Source organism: Pezoporus wallicus, unplaced genomic scaffold (genome assembly GCF_028554395.1).
Source record: "Pezoporus wallicus isolate ANWC-B61680 ecotype Strahan unplaced genomic scaffold, APGP_CSIRO_Pwel_v1 contig_2908, whole genome shotgun sequence".
NCBI classification, from domain to species: Eukaryota; Metazoa; Chordata; class Aves; order Psittaciformes; family Psittacidae; genus Pezoporus; species Pezoporus wallicus.
In genome coordinates, this window is record NW_026642179.1 from 793,762 (window position 1) to 817,822 (window position 24,061).

General features: G+C 40.5%; 1 protein-coding gene across 3 annotated transcripts in view; it reads right to left on the reverse strand.

The window, feature by feature from the left end:
- Positions 1–21,065, reverse strand: part of AEBP2 (AE binding protein 2) — a 45,184-nt gene extending 24,119 nt beyond the window's left edge. For all 3 annotated transcript variants that reach the window (XM_057427891.1, XM_057427890.1, XM_057427889.1), the window contains exons 1-3: positions 20,359–21,065; positions 3,998–4,205; positions 728–835 (exon numbers count right to left, since the gene is read on the reverse strand). In XM_057427891.1, coding sequence (XP_057283874.1) covers positions 728–835; positions 3,998–4,205; positions 20,359–20,987 — 945 coding nt within the window. In that variant the 5' untranslated portion in view covers positions 20,988–21,065. The remainder of the gene's footprint in view (positions 1–727; positions 836–3,997; positions 4,206–20,358) is intronic.
- Positions 21,066–24,061: the final 2,996 nt, after the last annotated feature.

Here is a 24,061-nt window from a genome sequence, read left to right on the forward strand (position 1 = left end):
ACATGGAACGAGAACTTCAGTCTGAAGTAGTGTGGGTGGGACTTACCATCAAGTGATCCAGGACTGACAGCTATGAACTGCCCCAACTGTATCCATAAGAGGATGAAGCAACTCATTAATAACGGATTGGTGGATATGGGAATGATAAACACTACTATACCTAGAATTGCAGGTACAGATTAGGGGAAAAAAGAAAGAGAAAGTTAGCAAATACTATGCAGGAAATATAGTCAGCTCAATGGTCCCGCATTCCTGACTTCCTTATTATTCTCTGAGCGGTTAACCATAATCACTGACTGTGTTTCATCTGAGTTTTGTTAACAGAACCGACTCTTACTCCAGCACAGAACGTGCACCATTAGGCATGATCCAAAGTTTAATGTGAAAGTGTAAAGCATGAGGCAAAATGTCTTGCTGTTAACAGTGTAAGCAGCTCAACTGGAAAATGCACAAAAAATTCAACATCAACATTACTTACTTTCACATTCCCCTACCATTTATAGGTTAAAAGAAAAAGGGATATAGAAACAATAACAGTATCTTCATCTGTTTTCATAACAGAACAGCATCTTTGGGCACTATTATTGCAAAAGCGAAGACTCACCTCACTGGATACTTTTTAAGAAATCCTCCTGTAATGGCATTTTTCAATTATTATATTTTATGAGGAAAAATAAATACGATTCCTTGTAAAATAAGGGATGATATATCTTACAGCAAACCTTACCTTGAAAGGTTTGTCCCCGCTGTGTGTCAACATATGCCTCTGCAACCAACTTTGACTTGTTGAAGGTGTATTATATACTTTGCAACCTTTCCACAAGCAAACAAACACCTGATAGAGTAAAAATGTGGTAAGTTTACACAAGTCAAAGGAAACAGTGAAGAAAAAAAAAAAAATCCATCAGATTAGGAAAGAAGCCTGTTTTTCACAATACAACGTACTTCAACAAATTTTGAACAATAACCATTTATTTTGCAACACACTTCCCATATCATATAATCTCACATCTCACCAAAGAAAAAATAATTACAACCACAAATAGTCAAAAAGCAGGTCACTGGAATAAAGTATCAAAAAACAGATGCTCCTGCAGATAAGCACAATTAAAAGCCACTGCAAAGCCCATAAAGAGTTTGTGTTTGCACTCAGTATCTGTATCAGATACTGAGACTCAGTGTTTGCACTCAGTATCTGTATCAGATATCTGTATCAGATACTGAGACAGAACATTTTTAAATTATGAATTTACATTTTCTGGGTAGCAGATAAATAAAATCATTTACTGCCATAAGCAAATAACAATTTTATTCTTCGAGCATGAAAAAGTAAAAGCTCTTCATTAGAATACAGTTATTTAGATACCTGAGTTACATTATAGAATACTGTATACTTCTAACTAGGGCCTTATATTCAATTCCTGATAAAGAAAGTTACAATTTCTAATAGGATTTAAAATCTATGAGTGCTCTGAGATTCTAGTGTACAGATCAGTCACATGTACAATAGTGCATTAAGGGAAGTAAGAACTTTTTCATGCTGCTTTTCTCTCTCCTCTCATTGTGTCTACCTATAACTGAGAGAACAAAAAAGCTCCATGAACTTCCTTTTCATTAGAATGTCCTCAACAGGTCTGTGTGTGAAGGGAGGTATAACCCTAACCTGTAGGAGCAAAAGACAGGCCCCTGGAATAGCACTGTCCACAATACACATTTTCAGACCTGCAGGGAACTAACTGGATTCAAGTTTCTTGTTCTCTTCTGTAGATTAAAAAAAATAAATCTATCTTCAAAAGGCTGTATTTTCAAAACAAAAGAGCACCCACAGAAGTGCTACATACTTGCTCTATAATAGATAGATAACCCGGCTCTCTAAAGCAAAGCTGAAAAACCATACATATCTGTATGACTGATACATAAGACCAACCCCTCAAGCAGTTTCGAGATCCCCCCCCGGAAGTCACAGAATGGGAATTTCCAAGATTCCTAGCTCTGCAACAGCTCTGTAACTGTCCCCGTATTTCCACCAGCAACTGCAGCCTGCAGGGTACACAGCAAAGGACGTTACGATGAAGCACTTGGTTTTACAACAGCCCACCAGAAGTCCAGCCCCCAGTTTTTGGGAACCCTTGACAAAGGGCTGAACCCAAAATATTTCAGGAAAAAAAAAATCTTGGAAGTAGAACTATTTTGTCAAAAAATTTCCTGGACTCCTCAAGGATTTCTCTGGCTTGGTTCAGAGCCATACTTCAGATTAGCTTGAAAATATACATTTTACTACTGAAGGACGCTTATCACATTGTTTTTAAGTTCTCAATAAGCACTACTGCCCACACTTTTTTTCAAATGTACCTAAGCACTTTTTTTCATTGTAGCTAAGTAATAACTGAAATCCAGTCAAAACCACAAGAATGTAATTTCTAACACCATTTAAACACCTCACCAGCAGGTGGCAGGCAAATCCTTGAAACAAACCAGCCAGGATCAGTCCCCTTCCATAGCGCCAAGTTCAAGAGCTTTTAAAAAAATAAACCAACTCCAACGGGGGATAAAAAGTGAACTGACTGCAAGAGTTATCAGTCGCTTGGTGCTTCCAACAACTTCATCCCTCAGGAGGACAAATACAGTCTAACATTTTCTAAATAAAAGTAACCACAAATCACATCACATGGTAAAAACCAAACAAACGAAAACTAAAACCAAAACAAGCCACCCTGAAATCTTTTCAGCCCCTTTTTAAGAAACGAAATGGGGTCACAGATAGGCTAATAAAGACTCCAGAAATGCAGCTATGTGGGAGCCCACAGGATGCCAATACACCTCATCTATTTCATTGTTTCAACCAAGATTCATGTAACACTTTTATGGACAGATCCTGTGCAACCGAACTACAGAAATCATCTCATGGGTGGCTAAAGAAAAAACCAGCTCATTGGACAGATGATTCTGCTTAGACTGAAAAAAAGTCACCAAATATGAGAAGTTCAATCATGCAAAAACCACTAGCTAAATACAACCAGAGTCACGGCTGTCTCAGTGACACAATTACATAACAAAATATTTAAATTAATGCAAATTAGCGTTTTATTTAAGTCTCTTACTCAAGCTAAACTGTAATGGCCTAATATTTTACTTCTGGAGAAGTGACAGGACAAAAAGTCAAAAGATAATGACTCTTCTAGGTTAAGGATTCATATTAGCTCGTCAAGAAATTAAAGAGCTGCAACATATAGCAATGAAAGCAGGCAGACTGCTTGTCTTTGATGTAAAGGTAGTTTATATGACATATTCCAGACATCAAAGGCAATATGTGAGGTGCAGGTAGTTAAGTACAGAGCTGAAATTACTCTACTGGAAGATGGTCTGAAACATTAAAATTGTGAGACCAATGGAAATTGCATCATTTGACCAGTGACTAGACTGAAACATACATCATGATATATGCACCTCAATTTAAAATAATAAATAAAAATACGAGATGCAATTATATTGAAGGTATACTTGCCATCAGTACTATAGAGCTGTTTTGGTGAGACTTTGTCAATTAGTCTTCATCTTTGCTATTATACATTCTGTATACGTTTTACCTCTAATGAGACTTCATTCATAAAAATCAAGATATAACTTCACCTGAGTTCACATGCAGTAACACCTACACTAAAAGTTTTAAGAAACTGAATTTCAAGTACAAGCACTTAAAAGACATTCCAATAGCTTCAGAATGCCAAGAAGTTAGCGCATCAAAAACCCGACAGCTTTAAATCACTTACTAAGAACTCACTAAATTCTTAGACATTCAATTAAAAGTACATAATACCAAATCTAGTGAACTACGCAGAAGACAACAGCTAAATGCTTAATGCCAGACTGCTGAAGACCCAACTTTTGTTGCCACTAGCTACAGAACTGACACTTTAAAATATACAACTTGCTAGTGTCATTAAAGAGCAAAACACTGGCAACTAAGAAAGAGGAAGAAAAAAAAAGTAACACCAACCCCTCCTCGCTGACCATCCACGTGTATGGAGCGAATGTGATCTGCCAAATCTGGGCTGGAGCTGAAGCAAGCATGACAGTGGTCCCAACAACAGTTATAAGCAATGCTTTTTGCAGAGGAGGCAGGAACTCCTTGTCCATTCATCATGACTGGAGTTGAACGCCCACTGGAAATTGTGCTGTCTACATCCATAATAGTGCTGCTTATGCTGCAAGACAAACAAACACACCAAAGTTCATCTTTGTTGAATGTTAACAGAACAAATAAAAATTGTAACTCTTTGGGGTATGGTTTCAGATATATTTATACAGGTTGAAAAGAAAATCTGACATAAACTTACTATTTATTGTGGTTCATTACTTTAACTAGAACAAACAAAGTCAGGACATAGCAACTTGACAGTAGAACTTCTCCTGGACCCTGGCAATAAAAGGGAGGGATGGAAAATTCTTCAATTCACTGACTTGTCAGAAAATTAACTCTCGTGTGATTAACAAGGCCATTTTTGAGCTACATTAAGCAGCCATTCATTGTTTTTATTTCCCGGGGTGAGGGATGGAATGGTGACGGAGTGCTGAGGAGGGTGGAAGGCATGCTGGGTCAGACCAGACATGTATCTAGCCCAGCATACACCACTAACAATAAAATCCTTAAAAAGAATAGAGCACTGAAGTTCTACAGAAGGTTTAAGGTATTCCCACACTTGCCCCAGCATGGTGTCCATCACATTCATGGTCTAAACTCGTGCTTCTTGTTCTGTTCTAGAAAAAAAATTTCTAGAGTAGCCAGAAGCAGCAGCGGGAATATGTGGCCACCAGGGGTCATTCTCATCAACTGTTCTGATCCATACCTTGGCAGATACAGAGCCAAATGTAAATCGATCAGAAAGAAACTGCAGAGAGTATACTCTTTCCATATATGAGCCAAGAATAGGGAAAAAGATTGATATACTTAGTGAATAAACATTAAGTAATTACTGATACATCTTTCTTTACCTTGTGAACCTGTTCTCTGCCTTTTAGGACCGTTATGTTGTTTGCCTCCACAAAGCCTCAGCATCACAGAATAGCTTATCTCTGAAAAGCCTCCTGAAGGCAAGGTGGTTAAATCTCCTGCTCAAACAGGAGCAAGTGAGATCAGACTGCTTGTAGTCTTGTCCAGCTGAGTTGTTTAATGGGTGTGTTCAAAGGCTGAAGTTTCTGCTACCTTTCTGGACAATTTTCCCAGTGTCTGACTAACCTCGCTGTGGGGGAGAGAGAAGATTTCCCAGCATCTCATCAGAATTTCCAGTGTTGCAACTTCTGTCTGTTGCCTCTTGTTCTTGGCAGCTGTCGGGCTGAAATGACTCTGGTTCCTCCTCTGCTAGACCTCCCTGTCAGGTCACTGAAAACAGCAGTAACACTGCCCTTCCTATCCTAAAACTGAAGAAACACAATCTCTCAGCCTCTCTATGCATAGCATTTGCTTCAGCCTTCTAACTGTCTTGGAGACCCTCCACTGAATCCTCTCCAGTATAAGAATATCTGGAATTAATCCCAAACCAGACAAAGTAATCCGCACACAGTGCCATTATGGTGCCAAGCAGAGGTGATGAATCACTTCTATTGATCGCATATATACAACTTTTGCTAACGCAGCCCAGTATGCAGCAGTAATTTTTACATAGGTGTCTTTACATATTCTTCTGACCAACGTGCAAGGAAAAAAAATCTAATTATATACTTTAAAGAAAGAAAATAACTTCCTATTCAGCACTTTGTAATATTTATAATTTTCTAACTTCTATCACATCCCTCTTCTCCTCTACCTCTCACACATGATTTCTGTGATAAAGCATCCTGCTTTTTAAAGGTATATATGGTGTTCCATATTTTTGACCATCACTGTTTCCATACCCACTATTATTAATCTATTACACACTGAGATTAATAAAAAGTACATTATTCAAAATTTGGAGGTCATCAGCATGCTTGCTCTTTTGCTCTAAAAGCTTTTACTAGCAATTTCTTATGTTATCTGTATCTTCTTTTAATCATTACTGTGATAGCATTTTTTTTTTTTAATGTGATAGATTTTGAAACTGTCACAGGTATTTGCCTTGTTTAGGTTTCCCCTTCTCACCCACTAGTAGATGCCTTTCTTTTCCAACTTGAAAGTTTTAGACACCTATTCAACAGGGTTTTTTTACTTTAATGTATCAAATACGTATTTCCTAAATACTGCACAAATACTACATGACCTGTTTTGGTTTGGGGTTTTTCCCCTCCCAATTTTGAAAAAGATCTAACAACTTACAAGGCATGACTTGTACCCATGAAAGTTGTATGGGCTCTTTGCTGCTTCACAGCATTTTTCCACATGCTCCATATTTTTATTTTTTATATTCACCAGAAACTTATAACAAAAAAAAAAATTGCAACTAGCACCCAGCTGAACCTACTGTTCTCAACAGTGTTTGCTACTGTTAACAGTAGTTTAGGATCCCTCCAGGAAAGTGTCAGAAGCTTTAAGTGCAAAGAATGTTGCAAGCAATCCAAAGTTTTCCACCACACTAGGCCCACAACAGATGCAATACGGGGATTAATATCCCCTCCTTCCTCAGCTGATGCCTAAGCAAAATATTATCCCCAAAAGTAAAAATCTGTAAAACTGTGCTATTAAAGCAAAGTTTACCAATAGGATGATAGGAAAACTGAATAATTAAATGTGACTACACACACCTGAGTTATCTATACAGAGTTTTCTCAAAATCAATACTCGGAATTAGGTTTGAATGCATGCAAAGTGGCACATACATAGCCTGACCACTTCTGTTGCGTAAAGTAACACACATCAGTGGTTCCAGCAGGAAGTTGCTTAACCAAGGATGGCAAAGTACTGCAGATACAGCACTCTTGTAACAGCTGCCTCAGACTATTGGACATCAGTAAGCAACCCTAGCTTTCTCTCAGTTGAAAGGTACCAAAGTGCAGTACTTCATAAACACTTAGGACCTAAAACTTTCAAGCTATTTACAGTCTGAGCTTCTACATCCACTGACGGCATTAGTACCATTCTCAAAAAACCCATAAATACGCATAAGGAAACTTCCAACTAAGAGGTATGGTAACTAGGACAGATTATGAATGGGGTGTTTAGCATAGGTCTCTCAAGGGCTCCCCAGTTTTACAGCCTAGTCTTAAGTGGAAGAGCAATGAAAAAACGTAACACAGAATGAGTTCTGTGAAAGAATGGGGGGAGAAGTGTGCACTCAAGCAGGTGAAGTGTGGTTTCTCTGGTTAACAGGCATGCAATCTGGTTAATGTCTCTAAGCAGAGACAAAAATAACTCAAATAATGAACCTGTATAGCATGAGAGTTTATTTCATATTGCAAATGCAACGCAACATACCCTCACCACTCCAAGTAGCTAGCTGTGATTTAGTCTTCCATGTGGTAAAAGCTTTCTGCTGGATTCTAGGTTTTAACTCTTCAAGTTGCTGTAAGAAATAACTGTCATTCACAATGTTTCCATTATTCCCAGTTTGTTTTATCTAAGAGCCACTGTTCAGTTTTCTTTCTTAAACTTCATCATTGGGATTGGAACAAGGCAGCTGAAGCTTCATGCAGAAACCACAGGGTATTTCACTGACTGTTAAAAAGCTAAATAAACTAGTAGGGGGTTATGTTTATTTGAGAGATTTGGTGGGTTGACTGTGGTTTTGTTGTTTTTTTTTTCCCCTAAAAAGTTCACTTACTTCCACTGAGGTTTGTAGTATTTGGATTCTTGAATATTAATTATGCTTTTCATCTATTTGGAGGCTATCTTCTATGGATTTGATGCTTTATGACTGGATTATCATTATGTACTTCAGAAGAAACTGTTTCTGAAGATTTCTCACTTTAATTAGTGTAGTGTGCAGCTTGAAGGCTACTCACTACAGGTTTTAGCAACCCTGCAATGTATGTTCCCTGAAATCTCTGCTTGTTTTTAATTTGATGACTTACAAGATATGGTTATTTATTACAGGATCTGTCACAGTCGTTTCCCTTGGTGTTAGCTGAAATCAGCTGGGTCTTTTGCTTACCTACTGAACATCTGGGGACTGGAAGCTAAGCGCACTCGGTGGAGGTACTGTAACTCTGAAATGAGTTCCTGTTGATCAGACTGAAGCAGTGCTTCTTGACCCTCAAGGGCATGGTATAACGCCCATCTGTTAGGCCTGAATTTTGCCTGAGGGAAGGTTACTTCAGCTAAGGTCTAGAGGGAATATGCTTAGCAGACATGAAAAGTATAATAGCAAATTGATTGGCCTTTTGTGTGTGTGTTCAGTGCCTGCGTCTACTATTACTTCAAGTGGACAGTTGCTAATGGGTTTTCATGGAAAAGTAAAAATTATGTTCTTCTATGCTGCTCCTTTGGCTTCTGTACATACTCCTTCTGGACTCCTACTGTCCATGTTTCTGCCAGATTAACAAAAACAGGAAAGAAAAATCGGAGGCATACTAGTCATTAAATTCAGTGCAAGGTATTACTTGCACTAGTGAGGAAAACGATCTCCTTGGAGAAACAAGTGTGTGTCAGGAACAATGTAAGATACAACATTTCCTTTAATGTGTTACATCACAGGGTTGTTATATTTTCATTCACATCTAACTGTGCACAACAACTACTGCCCAAATACGCACATGGTAAAATATGTGGTTTAAAATTTGTTCATTCTGAACTAGGAATAATTTAGACATTTATTTTTTCTTAGCAGAAGATACTCATATTTACATGAGTCCAACAATAGCTTAATTTTGCTCTTAAAGGAAAAGAATAATACAGAACTTAAAATGCTTGAAGACCTTCTTTTGTTCTCCATAAATGACTTAGAAATTCTTGCAAGTTTTTTAGCTGTGTTTTTTCAGTTTCAGGATTGTTTTTAAATACAGTTTGGACTGGATTTAACCACCTAGACACAGCTGGTTCACATGCACATCTAGATGTGCAGGTACTAGCATTTTAAAATGACAGCGATGCTAAGCAAAACTTTAATCATCTTAATTGTGAAGATGCATTATTTCTAGCTACAGGTAAAGTATGTACAGTTAAAAATAAAACCTGAAACAGCACCTTTGAGGTAGTGAATCCTCTGCATAAGCTTGTGTTAATGTTGTTTCCTACTGAACTCACTTTAAATTTCAGTATCTTTTCAAAGCTGTTGATAGGTGGAAAAAAAATGCAGAAGGAAGAGGGGAAAAGGTCTGAGTCTTCTGAGAAAATTCTGTATTTTCAGTTCTACCTTGCTGCGTTTGGAAAGCACTGTTTGCACATTTGGTAAAATGAGGTGTGGGTTTAAGAAGGGTATTTTAGAAAGGCATTCAGTTCTTGCCTCTAAAGCTATGATTTTTACTTCAAGTTGATTCTGGTGCTTGGATTAGGATGAAAATAGGGATAACAGACTTGAAGACTAGGTTGTGCTTGCTGTAACAGTTTTAAATTTTAGCAATTAGTCGGTCTTTTGAATAGTGCTTCTTAAAAACAGCTATTGTGTATGCAGGCTCTCTCCAGCAGTGACTGTTTTTGATGCTCTATTGTTTGGGATGACCCCTGAGTTGAACTCTCTGAAACTCAAATGTCTAATGTTCTTCATCAGGCTATGGTCTATAGATCCATTACAATGGAGCTGGAGCCTGCTTACAGCTTGGGAGCAAACCAAGACCTGTCTGTCACTAGCAATAGGGGAATGCCACAAGCGCTTAAGTTCTACTTGTGTCATTCTGCTTTGATAATGGCAGTCAGGATTTAAACAGATCTCCCGGCTGGGGAAAAACAGCTTAGAAAAAGGCAGAAAAACCTGCTTTAACTTATTTAGCTATAAATTTATTTCAATGTCTTTGTTTTGTTACCAATAGTTTGCCAGAATGTCTGCGTTTTCCCTACTTTGTTCTGTTTCTCCTCTTTGATATGCATTATTACTTTCCAACTTACAAGCTTTGAGGATTTCAGATAAAGAAAAAGGATGTAATTTCCATTACTACCTTCCCTTTGTTAAGGAACCTTTCCCTCTCTTGGATAAACCCAAGCAGATAGAAAGACACTCTGGATTGAAAAGCCCATTCATGGATAGAAAGATAGAAACATTTTAGTAGTCCGACACTTCCTGGGCTGAGTTGGCGTGCTTCTACTTTTTGGTCAAGAAAAGACTTAAGTGGAATAAAAAAAGATGGTGTGTGCACACAGCTTCCTTTTATATTCTGCCCTCACACCCTTTCTAAAATCCCAAGAAAGAAAAAAGTGGGTGAATCAGCAGGTCTAACAAAAACAGTGTTGCAGTTAAGTATTTGCAGAGTTAGTAGCAGCCACACCTCTGACAATAAAACATCATCTTCTGCTTCATCTTGAAATGGGAGGTCAAGGGACATCCCAAATCAGTGTCTTTTATGATGCTATATATACTACAAACTTTTGTCTGAAGGGCTTATTTTTTTTCATTCTATGGTATACTACAGAAAGCATACACATGCTTAAGCTGTGCCTCTTGCAGCCTTTACCTCTTTCCTGGGTGGCCCAAAACTAGCTAATTAAGAAAGACAGCAACTGATTCTAGGTTCTCAGTGTTTTGAGGTGTCAGATCATCTGAAATACGATGATTCTAGAGGCACAGGGGAGAGAGATAAAAAAAAAAAAATACACCAAAAAAAACCCACAAAAAACCCCACACCACCACAAAACAAAACAGAACAAAAAACCTAAAAAGCCCCCTACATTTTGTTATTTATAGAGAAGTGTGTCAGGGCAGCAAGCTTCTTGCATTTTAGTGGAGCCTATCAAGAGAACTATCAGAAAACTGTGACTCCTAGCCATTTTGTTTTATAAGCAGTTTAGCCATTTCTGTAGTAGGTCCTGTTCCAGCAATATTCATCTGTACTCTTTAATGTCTTACACAAAGTTCTTCGAACTAGAAGAAAGGAAGGTATTCCCTTTTAAATAAAATACTGATCTGTTGCCACTCAATTGGATTTTTTTTTTTTCTTCTTTTAGACTGTACCTTGAATGGATTATAGAATCATAGTTCCATGTCCTCTTTGTCCTCAATTTCTGATAAATTCTATATGCTACTTTTTGGTTTAAGTGCTATGGGCAATCTTTTTTTTTTATTCCAGTTCCTCTGCTACTAAATGTTGGTACGTATGCAATCCTAATCTGTAAACCCTTAGCAAACACTTAAGCTATTAAACCAAGCAAGCATTTAAACTATTACAACTAAACCAGTTTTCTCAGTGTTATTGTTTTCTCCTGTCATTAATAACTCTACTTATCAGAATATCTTTTGATGAATCAGTATTACTAGTTGACTTTTACATATCTTTCTCCAAAACCAAAAGTAATTTTATATAGGTAGAATAGCATACTAAAAAAAAAACAACCAAACAAACAAAAAACCACTAAAACCAAAACCCAACATTCCTTCGGTCTAGCATTTTCCAGAAACACCTTCAGGTTCTTGATACCTTTAAATAAATTAGAGCAACATTAAGGCAACTTCTAGATAAAAGACCATGATTACCAGGACTGCACAATTTCAGAAAGCACCCACTCACTTGGAAGCACCTGTGCTTCTGATTCACTTATGTTTCTTTTTTTAAATCCAGCATATGCTTTACACAGATTAAGTAATTCTAACAAAAACTTCTCAACATGACTCAAACAGTATTCGTAAATCAATCTTAAAAACAAGCTTGCAGAACTATTGGATATCTATATAGTTATGTAGCTACTAAGAAATCAACGTAGTAGAAAACAAAACAATCAAGGGAGAAATTTTATACAGCATTGAAAAACTTGCTTTTAAATTCTTTTTGAAGCAGCAGCTTATTTTAGTGTACAGCGACATCTAAATTAGGTATAAATACCCAGAAAAGAGGGTTACACTAGAAACGCTCTCAATTGATAACATAAAACCAGGCTAAGAGAAAAAAGCTCTTCAAGATAGAGGAATTGAAGGAGCTTAAAATAACAAACATGCACAGGAAACAAAAGAAGACAGAGAAAGTGTGTTATGAATCACCACCTCTCTAGAGCTTTTTCCACTCTCCTGGATCACTTACTTTGATTATTTAGATTGTTAGCCCCAGAATATTTGAGCTCAGAATATTTACATAACACAAACCCAGGTCATCACCGGATTTGTAGCATACAGAAGAATACAGAAGAACAGGTAACACAACAAGAACCTTGGAATGCCAAAATATCTAAAGAGCAGGAAGAACAGAGCAGGTTAAACGTACATGCCTTGTGATATGACAGCACAAAGACTACATCTGCAAAAGAATTACACAAATCAAGAAACTGTAAGTGGTTCTGCCTTAAAGATACAAATAAAATTGACTTTCATTTCTGAGAACCACTATCTTCAACTTGACAATCTCCTCAGAAAGTTATGGAACAGCAACAAGTGGTTCATAATTTTCAATCTTTATTTATAAAACCGCACATTTACTAAGTAGCACATCTTAGGAGAAGCACAAAAGAAACATTCAGTCATTCAGGAACCACCAGAAATAAATATTTGAACCATGCTTTCCATCTCAAGAACCGTAATAAACATGAAGTGGTGTAATCAGCACAGGAAGGTGACAGCATTCAGGCAGGGTGTTAGGGAAATCACCCTCCGATTCTCCCATCGTCAGGATACCTTCCCTAACCCCCAGAACACAAAGCTCTGAAGACAAAGCAACCAAAGAAAGGTACAAATCTCCCAGACCTGAAAATCCCCTCCAGTTTCAGTTACTGTCATGTTAGGTTCAACTTAACAGAGAATAATAATTCACAGATAGGATAGCATTCTATAAAGCAGCAGCTTTTCCTATTCATACCTCAGTGAATAGGTGCTACTTCCAGTATTAACCTGGCATCTAAAGCAGAGGAATCAGCAAAGTAAAACTCCACTAATTGACTCCATTCATAATAGAAGGTTATAAACTGAGGTCCGATTCCTGTTCTGCTGGACACTGAATTAACTACTACTTGTACAAATTGTCTAATCTACAACCTGGCATGCAAATTACCCTAAAGAAGTCTACTTAAAGACATGCTAAAAGTAGTTTTATTTCAAGTGCAAAGAAAGGTTTATGTTTCTCTGTTTACTGCGTATATAATGAAATACTGTCTTCACATCTTGAAGATTTTTTTTTTATACTTGGAATCTAAGTTGATTACAGTGCAATAAACTGCAGTGATCTAAATACACTGTTCCAATTTTACAGGGGAACTAGTAATTTGTATAAGATGCTGCATGAAACATTAAGTGGAGATTCTTTATGCGGTACTTTATTTAGGTAAAATACACATAATAAAGAATACTACTACTATATGCACCAAGAATCTTGTCCTTTACAAATCTCAACTCAACTTTGTTTCATTTTACTCTGACAGTGCACAAACTGCTGAATTACAGCACTCTCTTACAGTGCATCAGGATGACAATGGGACTTTCAAGATCATAACAAATCTTTTGCTTTTCTATCACTATCAAATACCTTTGCATCTACCTTAACTGACCATCTATTAAACAAAGTATCCACTAAACATCAGCAACTGCATCTTAGCAAAAGATAGTCTAGAGAAGAATATGAAATATTGGAAAAGAAATCCCATGTCTTTCCCTATCCCACCCACAGGCCCCCCTTCCCCCCAAAAAAAGCACACCCATATCTTCAGAGATTTTTTCTCAATTATTTGTTGTTGGTTTTAGTGTTGCAAAATCACAATCTAAGAATTGTAAACACTATTTTAGCACATCAAAACCCCAATGATAAATAGCAAGCATAAAATGAAATATTTATATTTCATTTTCTAAAACAAATTGATTTGAATACATTCATATTCTAGCATTAACAACTCCAGACAGATTACATAAAAAGTTATAAAAAGGAGCTGGTTATACAGATAGGTAACAAAACAATGAAACCTCTATCTCAAAGAATACACCCAAACTACCACTTCAGGCTTTCTGCAAGTCATGCCACCTTTTTTTTTTTTTTTAATAGTAACTGGGAGAGTGGGTAAAATTCACTGCTCAAAGTAGTCCCTTACTCTCTTCTGTTCCCTTCTCCTCCACAGGTTAACTGGAGTTTACATTCCCACCTTTTTCAAGGATTCCCTGCAATTACTTGCCTCCTGAACGGTAGAGACCAATTTTTCACTTTCTTTGGGTTATGCTCATGCTTTTTCCTCAGGCTATTAGATATCTCTCATTCCCTGTCAAACCAAAAGTGTGTACCTCATGTCTCCCCCTCAGCAATAACCCCTATTCCCACCTCAAATACTCCATTTGCTCGCTTCTATGCCAGGTCCCCACTTACTCAATAACAGGCTGCTCCACAACTACCCCAACACAATGGGTTCTAGGTGTACTTACATACTACTGTCTTCCATGCTAGCTCTGCATACTGCTTATTCCCCTACCATTTTTCTGTAATTCAACAGTGTTGTTCAAAACAGATGTAAATATAATGAAACTACTGGAAAGCTGTGCAAATTTGAGTAAGAGTGGCTATGGCATAACACTTCTACTGCATCACAGTTTTATCTGTGACCAACTCCAGAAACGCATCTCTGCCAAATGGATGTTCAGGCTGCACATAACACCCAGTTTAACTTAACTGGAAAGTGAAAAAAGGGGAAGAAAAAAAAGGCACAAAAACCAGCCACCAAGACGGTTCTTTCCACTACTGCCTAGAAAATTCCCTGAAACAAACCCCCAACTAAACCTCATATTCAGAAGTTAATAGTCTTATTGAAGTCACAAACTTAAACAAAATGCACCTACACCTGTGTGGAAGTACAAGTCCAACATAAAAGCAGTACCACTTATCTTTTACACTGAATAGGAAAATGTTTTTCTCAAATTCTATGAAGTATATTTACATCTTACTGCAATAACTGTAACAGCCCATTATACCAAGCTCTTTCATTTGTTAACAAAAAGACCTCATGTTAACCACTCAATTATACCAACCAACAGATTTGGTAATAAAGATACTCACCATACAAAATATCTGGGCTGTTTTGCCTTCCCATCAAAAGCTGTTTTCTTCAGTGCCAGAAAGGCCTGAACATAATCATTACAGAAACAAGGGGTTTATCTTGCAATTTGAAAGTAAATAATGACAGAAACAATAAATGCAGTCAGAAATGCTGAAAATACAATTTTCAGCAGAATTTTGTAAATTCGTGTCATCTTCTATATAGCCCACTCTGATGCATCAATATTACACACACTATAAAAAAGAATGTAATGACTTAACCACCTTGCCATAAGTGCTAATGAATGATTCTTCATTTCCTGAGTAGGAATAAGTGAGAGTATGCAGCAAAGAGAGGCCTGAAGCACTTTTTAATCTGGTCACATGGATACATGGAGCATACCTATTAATACCATATGCCTTTCTGATTATATTTCTAATTTACTATTCTGCCTTCATAAACATCACTCGTACAATTCACAACACCACTGCGTTATCAGTTTTGAACATTCTTCGCTTTTGAGAGCTCAAAAACTAGATAAATACTATATTTAAACCTTGAAATTGCTAATATTTTAAAATCAGCATATATATTAAAGGTTGAGAAGGCCTTAATTTTAAACATTTTAGACTAAAAAACCCTCAGCCAAGATCCCAGATTTTTCAGGCCCGAGTCTCTTACGTTTCAACTTGTTTCACTCAAAAAAAAAAAAAAAAGAAAAAGCCTAACAATCTGAAGAACAAAAAGGTTTATTATTTAAACACTTTTCTGAAACGTTTCTAAAGCTACTCACCTATCACACAGGAACAGAGTAATAACATTTCTAGGATTCTACAAGTCCAATATGGCTAAGATAGCTAAAAGTTTCCTTGAGTGTTACTGAGTATGCCCTGATTGAGCCCCTCCCAATAACTGACTTTGTTAGTGAGTAACAGTAAAAGTCAGGCTAAAAAAACAGAAGCCTTGCAAGTTACATGAACATTGCACTGCGAAGATGAACATTAATTAGCATGGAGGGAAAGATTACTGCATAGGACCAACAACAACCTGTTACATCTGGCCTACTGGCTAATCAATCAGCACTCACATACTAGTTGGCAAAACAGCTGATACCTCCAGCTAAAACATTTTTTCAGTGCTTTTTGCCTAGTCAGTAAGAGACAGGAACAAGAGATAAACTACTAAAAGTAAAGATGATGTATGAATGGAAGAGGATCAGAGGTAACTTCTAAATGACAGTACAAAGAAGACAAATCCACAAGGTGAACAAAAAAGCCCTTCATTTAGCTCTATTTGTATTTCTGCTAAACATTTTATTAAAACTGCAGGATCTACTACTGTTCTCTAAATCAAACAAAATCTGATAATGAAACTATTTCGGATTTAGATACATTTCCTAATAAACTTTCCAGTAAACAATATTTAAATTATTTCAGTATTCTAACATTAAGTATTTGTAAGTAAATACTGTAGTTTAGCAATAACGTATCAGTGAGCTACAAATACATCTTCACTGCATCCAGGTCAACTGATCTGTACCCATTTGTACTGCATCTGCTCAGGTCTAGCTTCAGTACCTGTAGCCCAATGTGTTTACAGTTAACTGAACCACTATTTTTTCTGTTAAAGTCGCATCAAATGCTGCTCAGCATAGTGATAAGACTAGCGGCTCCAGAGAACTCTGGAGAAACACATCCATCCTTTCAGCACATGTATGAACTTAGGGAAAGGCACAAGAAAATTACCAGCATTCACATGCTGATAACAGTCTTTGTTCTAACTGTAAATCTGAAGGATAAATTAGACTTGAATGCAGCCTATTATTAAGCCAGCTGACCTGAGCTTACTCAAAAGTTGTAGACAAACTTCAGCACAGCAGAAATGAAATTATTACAGATCAACAAGATACCTACCAGTCCCAGAGTTACTGCACTCAATGTTACTAATACTACTGAACTGAAAAGGCCAGCTGGTTATCCTAGGTATCAACTTAGGGTTTGCTTTTCGGTTTCTGGGCTTTTGGGGAGGAAGATAAATATGTTTTAACAAAGTGCAAAGTCTATGTGCATGGAAATAGCTGGTTAAAATCTACCTCAAGTTTCAGGGCATCAATATTTAACATCATATTTGTTTCCAGTGTTGTTATGAATACTTACAAATTTCCTACAGTAATGCCCCAAATTATTTACTTTTTCAGTAAATACTCTCAAAATACACTCAAAATGTTAGCAATAAAAGTTGATGAACAGTAGTTATAATTTGATCATATGCAAATTTGTCCTGTTCAGCTGCTTTATTTGTAGTTTATGTTTGATAGACAAAAACTAAACAAAAATCACTAAAACAAAAATCAAAGAGATAACACATTTGTATTGTGGAGAATAATAAAGACTGTGCACAGGGATGCGGGAATTTGATCACTCATGGAATTCAGGCCCTCTCACCACACCCTCTTATTTATTCAAATTTTCTGAAGAGGAAACAAGAGAAGAAATCCCAAGCCTGGGGGCATGATCTGAATGTTACCAAACCTGCCTACAGCAGGAGAATCATATACCCTTCTACCAGCTTCCTATAGCTTAACCCAGGGACTATAAATTCAAGCATGTTAGTTCACTCTCTTTTTCTCTCTTTTCACTCCCCCAGGTAATCTTACTTTGCAACATACTGTGAGATAAGACACCAAGTTCCTTAGGACTTCAGAGACACAGATAGTAAGCAAAGGTCATGAAGTACCACCATACAACATACTATTTAATATAAAACATCACTTAATAAATAGAATATCACTCTCTAATAGTTACAAAACTTTAATGCAGAGGTGGCCAAACCAATGAATGATTAAGTCATTAAGGATTTTAATATATTAGCATAAACCTGTGCCTTTCATCTATAAGTCTAAACCATTCTCAGCTCTTCCCTGGTATTTTATCATCCCACCTCACATACTCTTTAGGTCTCTGGCATATCCCCTACCTTTTGCAGCACTCTGCTTGTCTGTCTGATCATCTAAAAGGCACAAGACTATGGTGTGGCTGGGTTCCAAGCAGCAGCAATCATTTGGATCACTAGATTAAGCAAGCGACTTGCTGGACTACATGTTGCAAAAATAATAAAGCATTTACCATGCTGCAGCAACGAATGCACACAAAATGAAATCTCTATCAGCAGGAGTAACAAATGACGCTCTTGGCAGCATTGCTCTTTTCCTTACCCAACTCAGCAAGGAAGCTTTGAAATTACAGCCCAAATTCCCTCAGCACCCCTGTTTCCAGCCAGGCAGTTCAAGATAAAACTTTGCAACAATTAAAACCGATGTGCAGTCTTTATTTAAACCACTAAATGCCAAGAGTCCCACTTCTGCAACCAAGTCTGAACCAACGGTACTGGAAAGGAGCAATGATGAGTACACACACTGATTTAGCTGCATGACTGTAGCAAGAGAACCACAAGAACAATGACAGAGAAAGAAAGTAGCATGCTAGCTCTGGAGTGCAAAAGCAACGCATAATGACACTGAACTTCCAGAAAACCCTGCAAGTTACATGTTATTTCCTCAACTCACAAATTGACATGCACTCAGATAAGACCAGGACTAGATTTAGACTTCAATTTTATGAAAACCAAGAAACTAGTCTTAAAACTCCATTATGTACCTGTTGTTTTTTGAGAAGTCTATTCCCATACTTCCGTGATTTCACATAAAATTTCAGCTTTTGAAAAAATAAGAACCGAGCAAAAAAACAAAACCCCAACACTCAGACACATGCAGCCCCTTCCATCTCATACAAGTTTGGAAGAAAGAAAATGTAAATCCTATGAGTCTCAGGAGTCAGATGGAAACCAAAGAACTAAATTTTTGCTCTCTTCAGACTTTTAGGCCAATTACATGGTTTTGGGGAACTGACTCACAAGGGTTTTGTTTGTTTTTAACACTTCAGGTTAGATCTAGTGACGCCCCACTCCTGAAATATGGGTATTTGTACAGCTACACAATTTGCTGCAACATATATTCAAAGTAAGTTTCTGGACCAAACCACATAATCTTCATACTTAACAATGAAACTACCTTAAAGTATAAACAAAAGTGTAATTGTTATTTAACTGCAACTCTAAGAGGAACCTTAGCATTTTTAAATGCTAAACTGAAAGAAAAAATAGCACAAGTTTCTTAAGCTATTTTAAAAGACTAAGAGCTACAGCATTTTAAAGACTGTCCTTATGTCTACTTTTCATCCTGTTTTCAGTTTGTCAATTAAACCGTTGCACACAACAGCCAAGAAAGCTACTACGTAAGCCATGTTCTTTGAAATGCTTGACTTAGTAGGCTAAACCAGACATGAAAAGTAGAATTCAGCCATGTGTGAGAATCTGGTTGTGCCTTTCCACAAGAACCTATCTAAAGTCTCGGTAAAATTAAATGCATACCATGAACATAAAAAACCTAAGAAATAATCTCTACATTTACTATTACAGAAGTCATCCAAAGATGACTTTGAACCTCGAATTACTGAGCCTCGCTTAACAGTGTGCATGCTTCTTACCTATACATACCTAATACAGAAAAGGTGGTCTCCTTTTTATTTTAGTAAACTAGATCCCCCCACCCCTTATGCTTCAAGAGGTTACCACACAGCTTTCTGACTCTGCTGCAGAGACTCTGGTGCGGATGCCGGCAAAACCACATCCACACACCATTTTCCATCCTGAAGCTTTAGTACACCCCGACTGTGCGTTGGCTCAAGATACAACCCTTAAAAAAAAAAACAAAAGCCCCATGTGAAACAAATCAGAAGCTTCTGAAGAAAGCGGCAACCAAATACTGCCACCCGAACAGGCAGCGCCCCGTGCTCAGATCGCGGCGGGGGCCGCTCCGGAGCTCTCCACGAAACGCCTAACAGTGATGGCTGCAGCCCCAGCACCCCCCACGTAGCCTACCCCCGGTGCCGGGCGGCCGAGGAAATGGGGGATGGGGGCGCTCCCCCTCCTCCCAAAAGCAGCGGGCAGGCTGCCGGAGGGGGCCCGGCGGGGCAGCAGCCGAAGCGGGGCGGAGGGCCCTGGCCCTCCACAAGCCGCCCCCTGCCCCGCCCGGCACAAGTTGGCCAAGGAAACCTGTGGCTGCCCCTCGCCGCCGCCCTGACAGCCCCTGCTGCTGAGGGGCGGTCGAGGGACAGTCGGCGCCCGGGGAAGAGAGGCCCCCTCGCCTCCGCGGCAAGGCGGGCTGACGAATTCCCCGGCGCTGCGAGGAGGCGGGGAGGCGACCGGACATGGCGCCCGCCGGTCGTGGGGCCCGAGGGACCCCCGGCTCCCCGGGAGGGGCCGGGGAAGGGCGCGGGCGGCGGTGGAGGAACGGGACGCGCACTGACCTGTCCTCCGAGTCCATGCGGCTGAGGGGCTCCCCGTCCGAGGACATCTCCAGGCTGCCCCGCCGGCCCCCCGACGTGGCGCTGCAGCTGCTGCTGCCGCTGCTGCTACCGCCGCCGCCGGTGCCGTAGCCTTCGTCGCCACCGCTGGACACGCTGCTGGAGCTGCTACCCCCGCCGCCACCTCCGCCGCCGCCGCCGCGGCCCAGCCCGTCCTCCTGGCTGCCCCGGGGGCCCTTGGGCTCCTCCTTGGCGTCGGCCTCGCTGCTGCCGCCGGGGCTCAGCGAGCGGGTCTCGTCGCTGCAGCAACCGCTGCTCGTACTGCTGCTCCCCACCAAGCTGCTCTCCTCCTCCTCGCCGCCCTCCTCCTCCTCCTCTTCCTCCTCGTCCTCATCCTCCCCGTCCCCCGCCTGACTAGCGCTCTCCGGGCTCGGCTCTGACATGCTTTCCGCTTCGCCGTTCAGCAGCAACAACGACTCCGCCTCAGCCGCCGCCGCCGTGGAGGACGAAGGCGACGACGAGGACCCGGACCCGGGCCCAGCCCCAGCCTCCTCCTCCTCGGCCGCGGCGGCCGCCGCCTCGCCGGAAAGCATCCCCTCCGGCTCCGCCATGTCGCTGCGAGCGGCCGCCATGGCGCCTGCGAGTCGCTGCGAGCGGAGCCGAGCGGGGCCGGGCGCGCGCGGCGGCGGCAGCAGCAGCAGCAGCAGCGACGGCGGGGGCGTGCGCGTGTCTCCCCCTCCGCGCGCGCGCGCGCGGCCGCCCTCCCTTCCCCAGCTATGCCCTTGCTACCTCAACCCGCACAATCGCGCGGCCGGAGAGAGGAGGGGCCCCGGGGCCGCCGCACGCGCTACGGAACGCGCCCCGGGACAAACATGTGGGGAAAGGCGGAGCGGCGCGGTGGCCCCTGGCGCAGGGCGCCGGGGGAGGCGGTGCGCGGGAGGGGAGGGGCGGGGCGGCGGTTGGGGTCCTGGGTGGCTCGTAACGCTTCGACTCGCGTCATCGCTACTCACCGCGTCCGGGCGATCCCGAGTGTGTGGAGGAGGAGGCAGCAGGACGAGCCGGAACGGGGAACCAGGGGCTCCCCAACAGCGGGTGCAGCCCCTCTCACTGCACCGCCCGCCCCTCTCATCCTCCGGCCTGAGTGAACCCCGGTGGTGTAAGCGTGCCACACCTCAGCAGTCTCCTGGCCCCGGGTAGCCTTAGGCCCCTGGGGGGCAAGACACTGGGAGCCACGGCTGAGGAAAACTTGGGGACATTTCGGGGCGGGGGGGGGGGGGGGGGGGAGACTGTAGGGGAGGAGCTGAGTGGACTCGTAAAATGGGGAACACAGAGTTTAGGAGAAAACGAGGCACCTCCTCAGAGAGCTGCAGGGTGGAGGTCACGGTGTGATACTGCTGTGAAAACTGTCGACAAACAAGTTCGGCAGTGACACCTAGGCGACAGAAAACGGTTTTCTGCTGTATTGACTGAATAAAAAGGAGTGATAAAGCAGTCCCACCATGCAGCGAGGGAAGAGAGTAAAGAGAATAAACTACATGTGGCCTTAAAGCTCCATTTGCAGTAAAGAGGCATGTTGGTTGCCGGGCAAAAGCAGTATGATTAAAGGGGAATGCAAAATACAGATGACTGCATTCAAATGAAAGTCCTAGAAGTGGGGAAATAGGATATTTGTTTTTTTCTCATGAACCTGAATTTGGTTATGGGAGCATGAGGTTAGTAAATTTGTGTTGGAAATGGTGCCATCTGTGAAAAGCAGCTCTGTATGTGTAGAAGAGGACAGGTGGAAGCTGAAGAGGAAGACTGTCAATCACATACCAGACTTCAGAGCAAATTCTGAAAATTAAAGTCATTGTAATATTACAGTCAATTGGGTTACAGTTTGCTAAAGGTTGATCATGCCAGACTAAAGTGACAAGCTGCTTGACAAGAGTCTTGTCTACATGGACATCAAGACAGCATTTGATAAATTGTTGTGTGTAAGTGATTAAAGCTTGTAGGATGGGGATTTGCAGTAGGAACAGTGGGGTGGGTAGAATCCGAAAACAGAGGTGAAATCGGGTAGTTTTGACAAACTGTTGGTGGGATGAAGAGGTTAAATGAACACTGAAAATGCTATCCTACATGAACTTTAGATGTCTTATACAGACCTGTCAGTCTGTACCCAACTTTATACACAGCTGTCAGTCTGTACCCAACTCTTACAGAGCTTGTCATATTTAAAATAAATTAAAAAAAAAAATCGTGAAGTGATGGTAGTTTAGTTAAAAACAAACCAACCAACCTACAAGACACAGAACCACAACTCAGTCCATAAAAGCATTGCGCTATCTGTGTAATTAGAGGAGCACCACCAAGTGATAGTAGATGTATCTGGCATATCCAGAGACCCTAGATTCCAGGAGAAATTCACCATGTAGGATTAAAATCGGGAAAGGGTGCTCTGAAGACCAGCACTAGCATAGCTGGAAATGGCTCCCAGCCCATCAACAGTTGTGAGGATAACACCAGTAACCCGTGGCATAGCAGCATTGAAACAGAATGCCACAGTGCTGAAACAGCCACGTGGTATTGGAGCAAAGGGACATGGCATTGGATTAATCTTTGGAAACAAACCAATGACATTTTTAGCCGGCAAAGGAGCATATGTGAACTTTGGAAATCAACAACAGTCATTTCCCAGGTTCCTAGAAACCAGCCTCAGCTAAAAAGTGGAAATGGCAAGAACGCTTAAAAAATAAATAAAGGAAAAAGGAGAAGCAAAAAGACAAGGACGGCTGTAATGCTATTTCATCTGTATAATGTATGTATCACTGGTCTAAAATAGTCACCAGACCCTGAGCTTCTACATCCCGTTCTGTCTTTCCTCCTCCTGTACTTCCCTCTTGGCTTGGAACAGTGTGGCACTCCCAGATGGGTGTTGCTGTCACTCATCAAACACGAAGCATGAGGTTTCAAAAACAAACGACACCCTCTGATTCAGTCAGAAGAGAGCAGTAGATAAAGTAATTCATATGTCTCTTCTACTCACTGATTCCCTTCTGGAGTTCTCTGGTGTAGCAAGGGACACAGAATCAGAGAGGTATTGAGTGATGAGAAACAAAAACTGTATGAAGGACTTGGGTAAAAGACACCTTTCACAACCTAAAAATATGAGAAAAAGTATATGTAAGGGGGAAGAGTTATCGTAAAGCCTCTGTGTGCCCTAATGTAAATTGTCCAAATCCACTCCTCTGTGTTTTTGCAAGCCCATCAATGTTCTCTCCCAGGTTTCTTGAGGTCGTGTGTGCACGCAAGGCACCTTCTATTTACCGAGAGCAAGCAGGGTGATTCAGACCTCCCACTTCCCTAAGGGGAACGGTAGAGACGCTAGCTCATTAGGTAATTTGTGTATTCAAAGAGGTTCAGGGAGGGAAACTTCAGGACATGAATAGGAAGAAGAGTGTGAACCTGCCTAATGGAAACCACTTAGCACTTACGCAAGAGATCATTACCAAAGGGTCACTGCTTCAGGAGCAGGCAGTCATCAGAGAATTACTCGGTGATAATCTTTTGGTGTCCTCTCAGTTTTTCAAAACTACAAAATTCTGCATCCAGGCTTGGTCCTTGAGAGCTTTAATAAAGTCCTATTCAAGTGCAAGCAGCAGTGATTACTTGAGTCTTGTTATTGAGCTTTCTCTCTACAAAAACACCCAGTTTACCAAAGGTA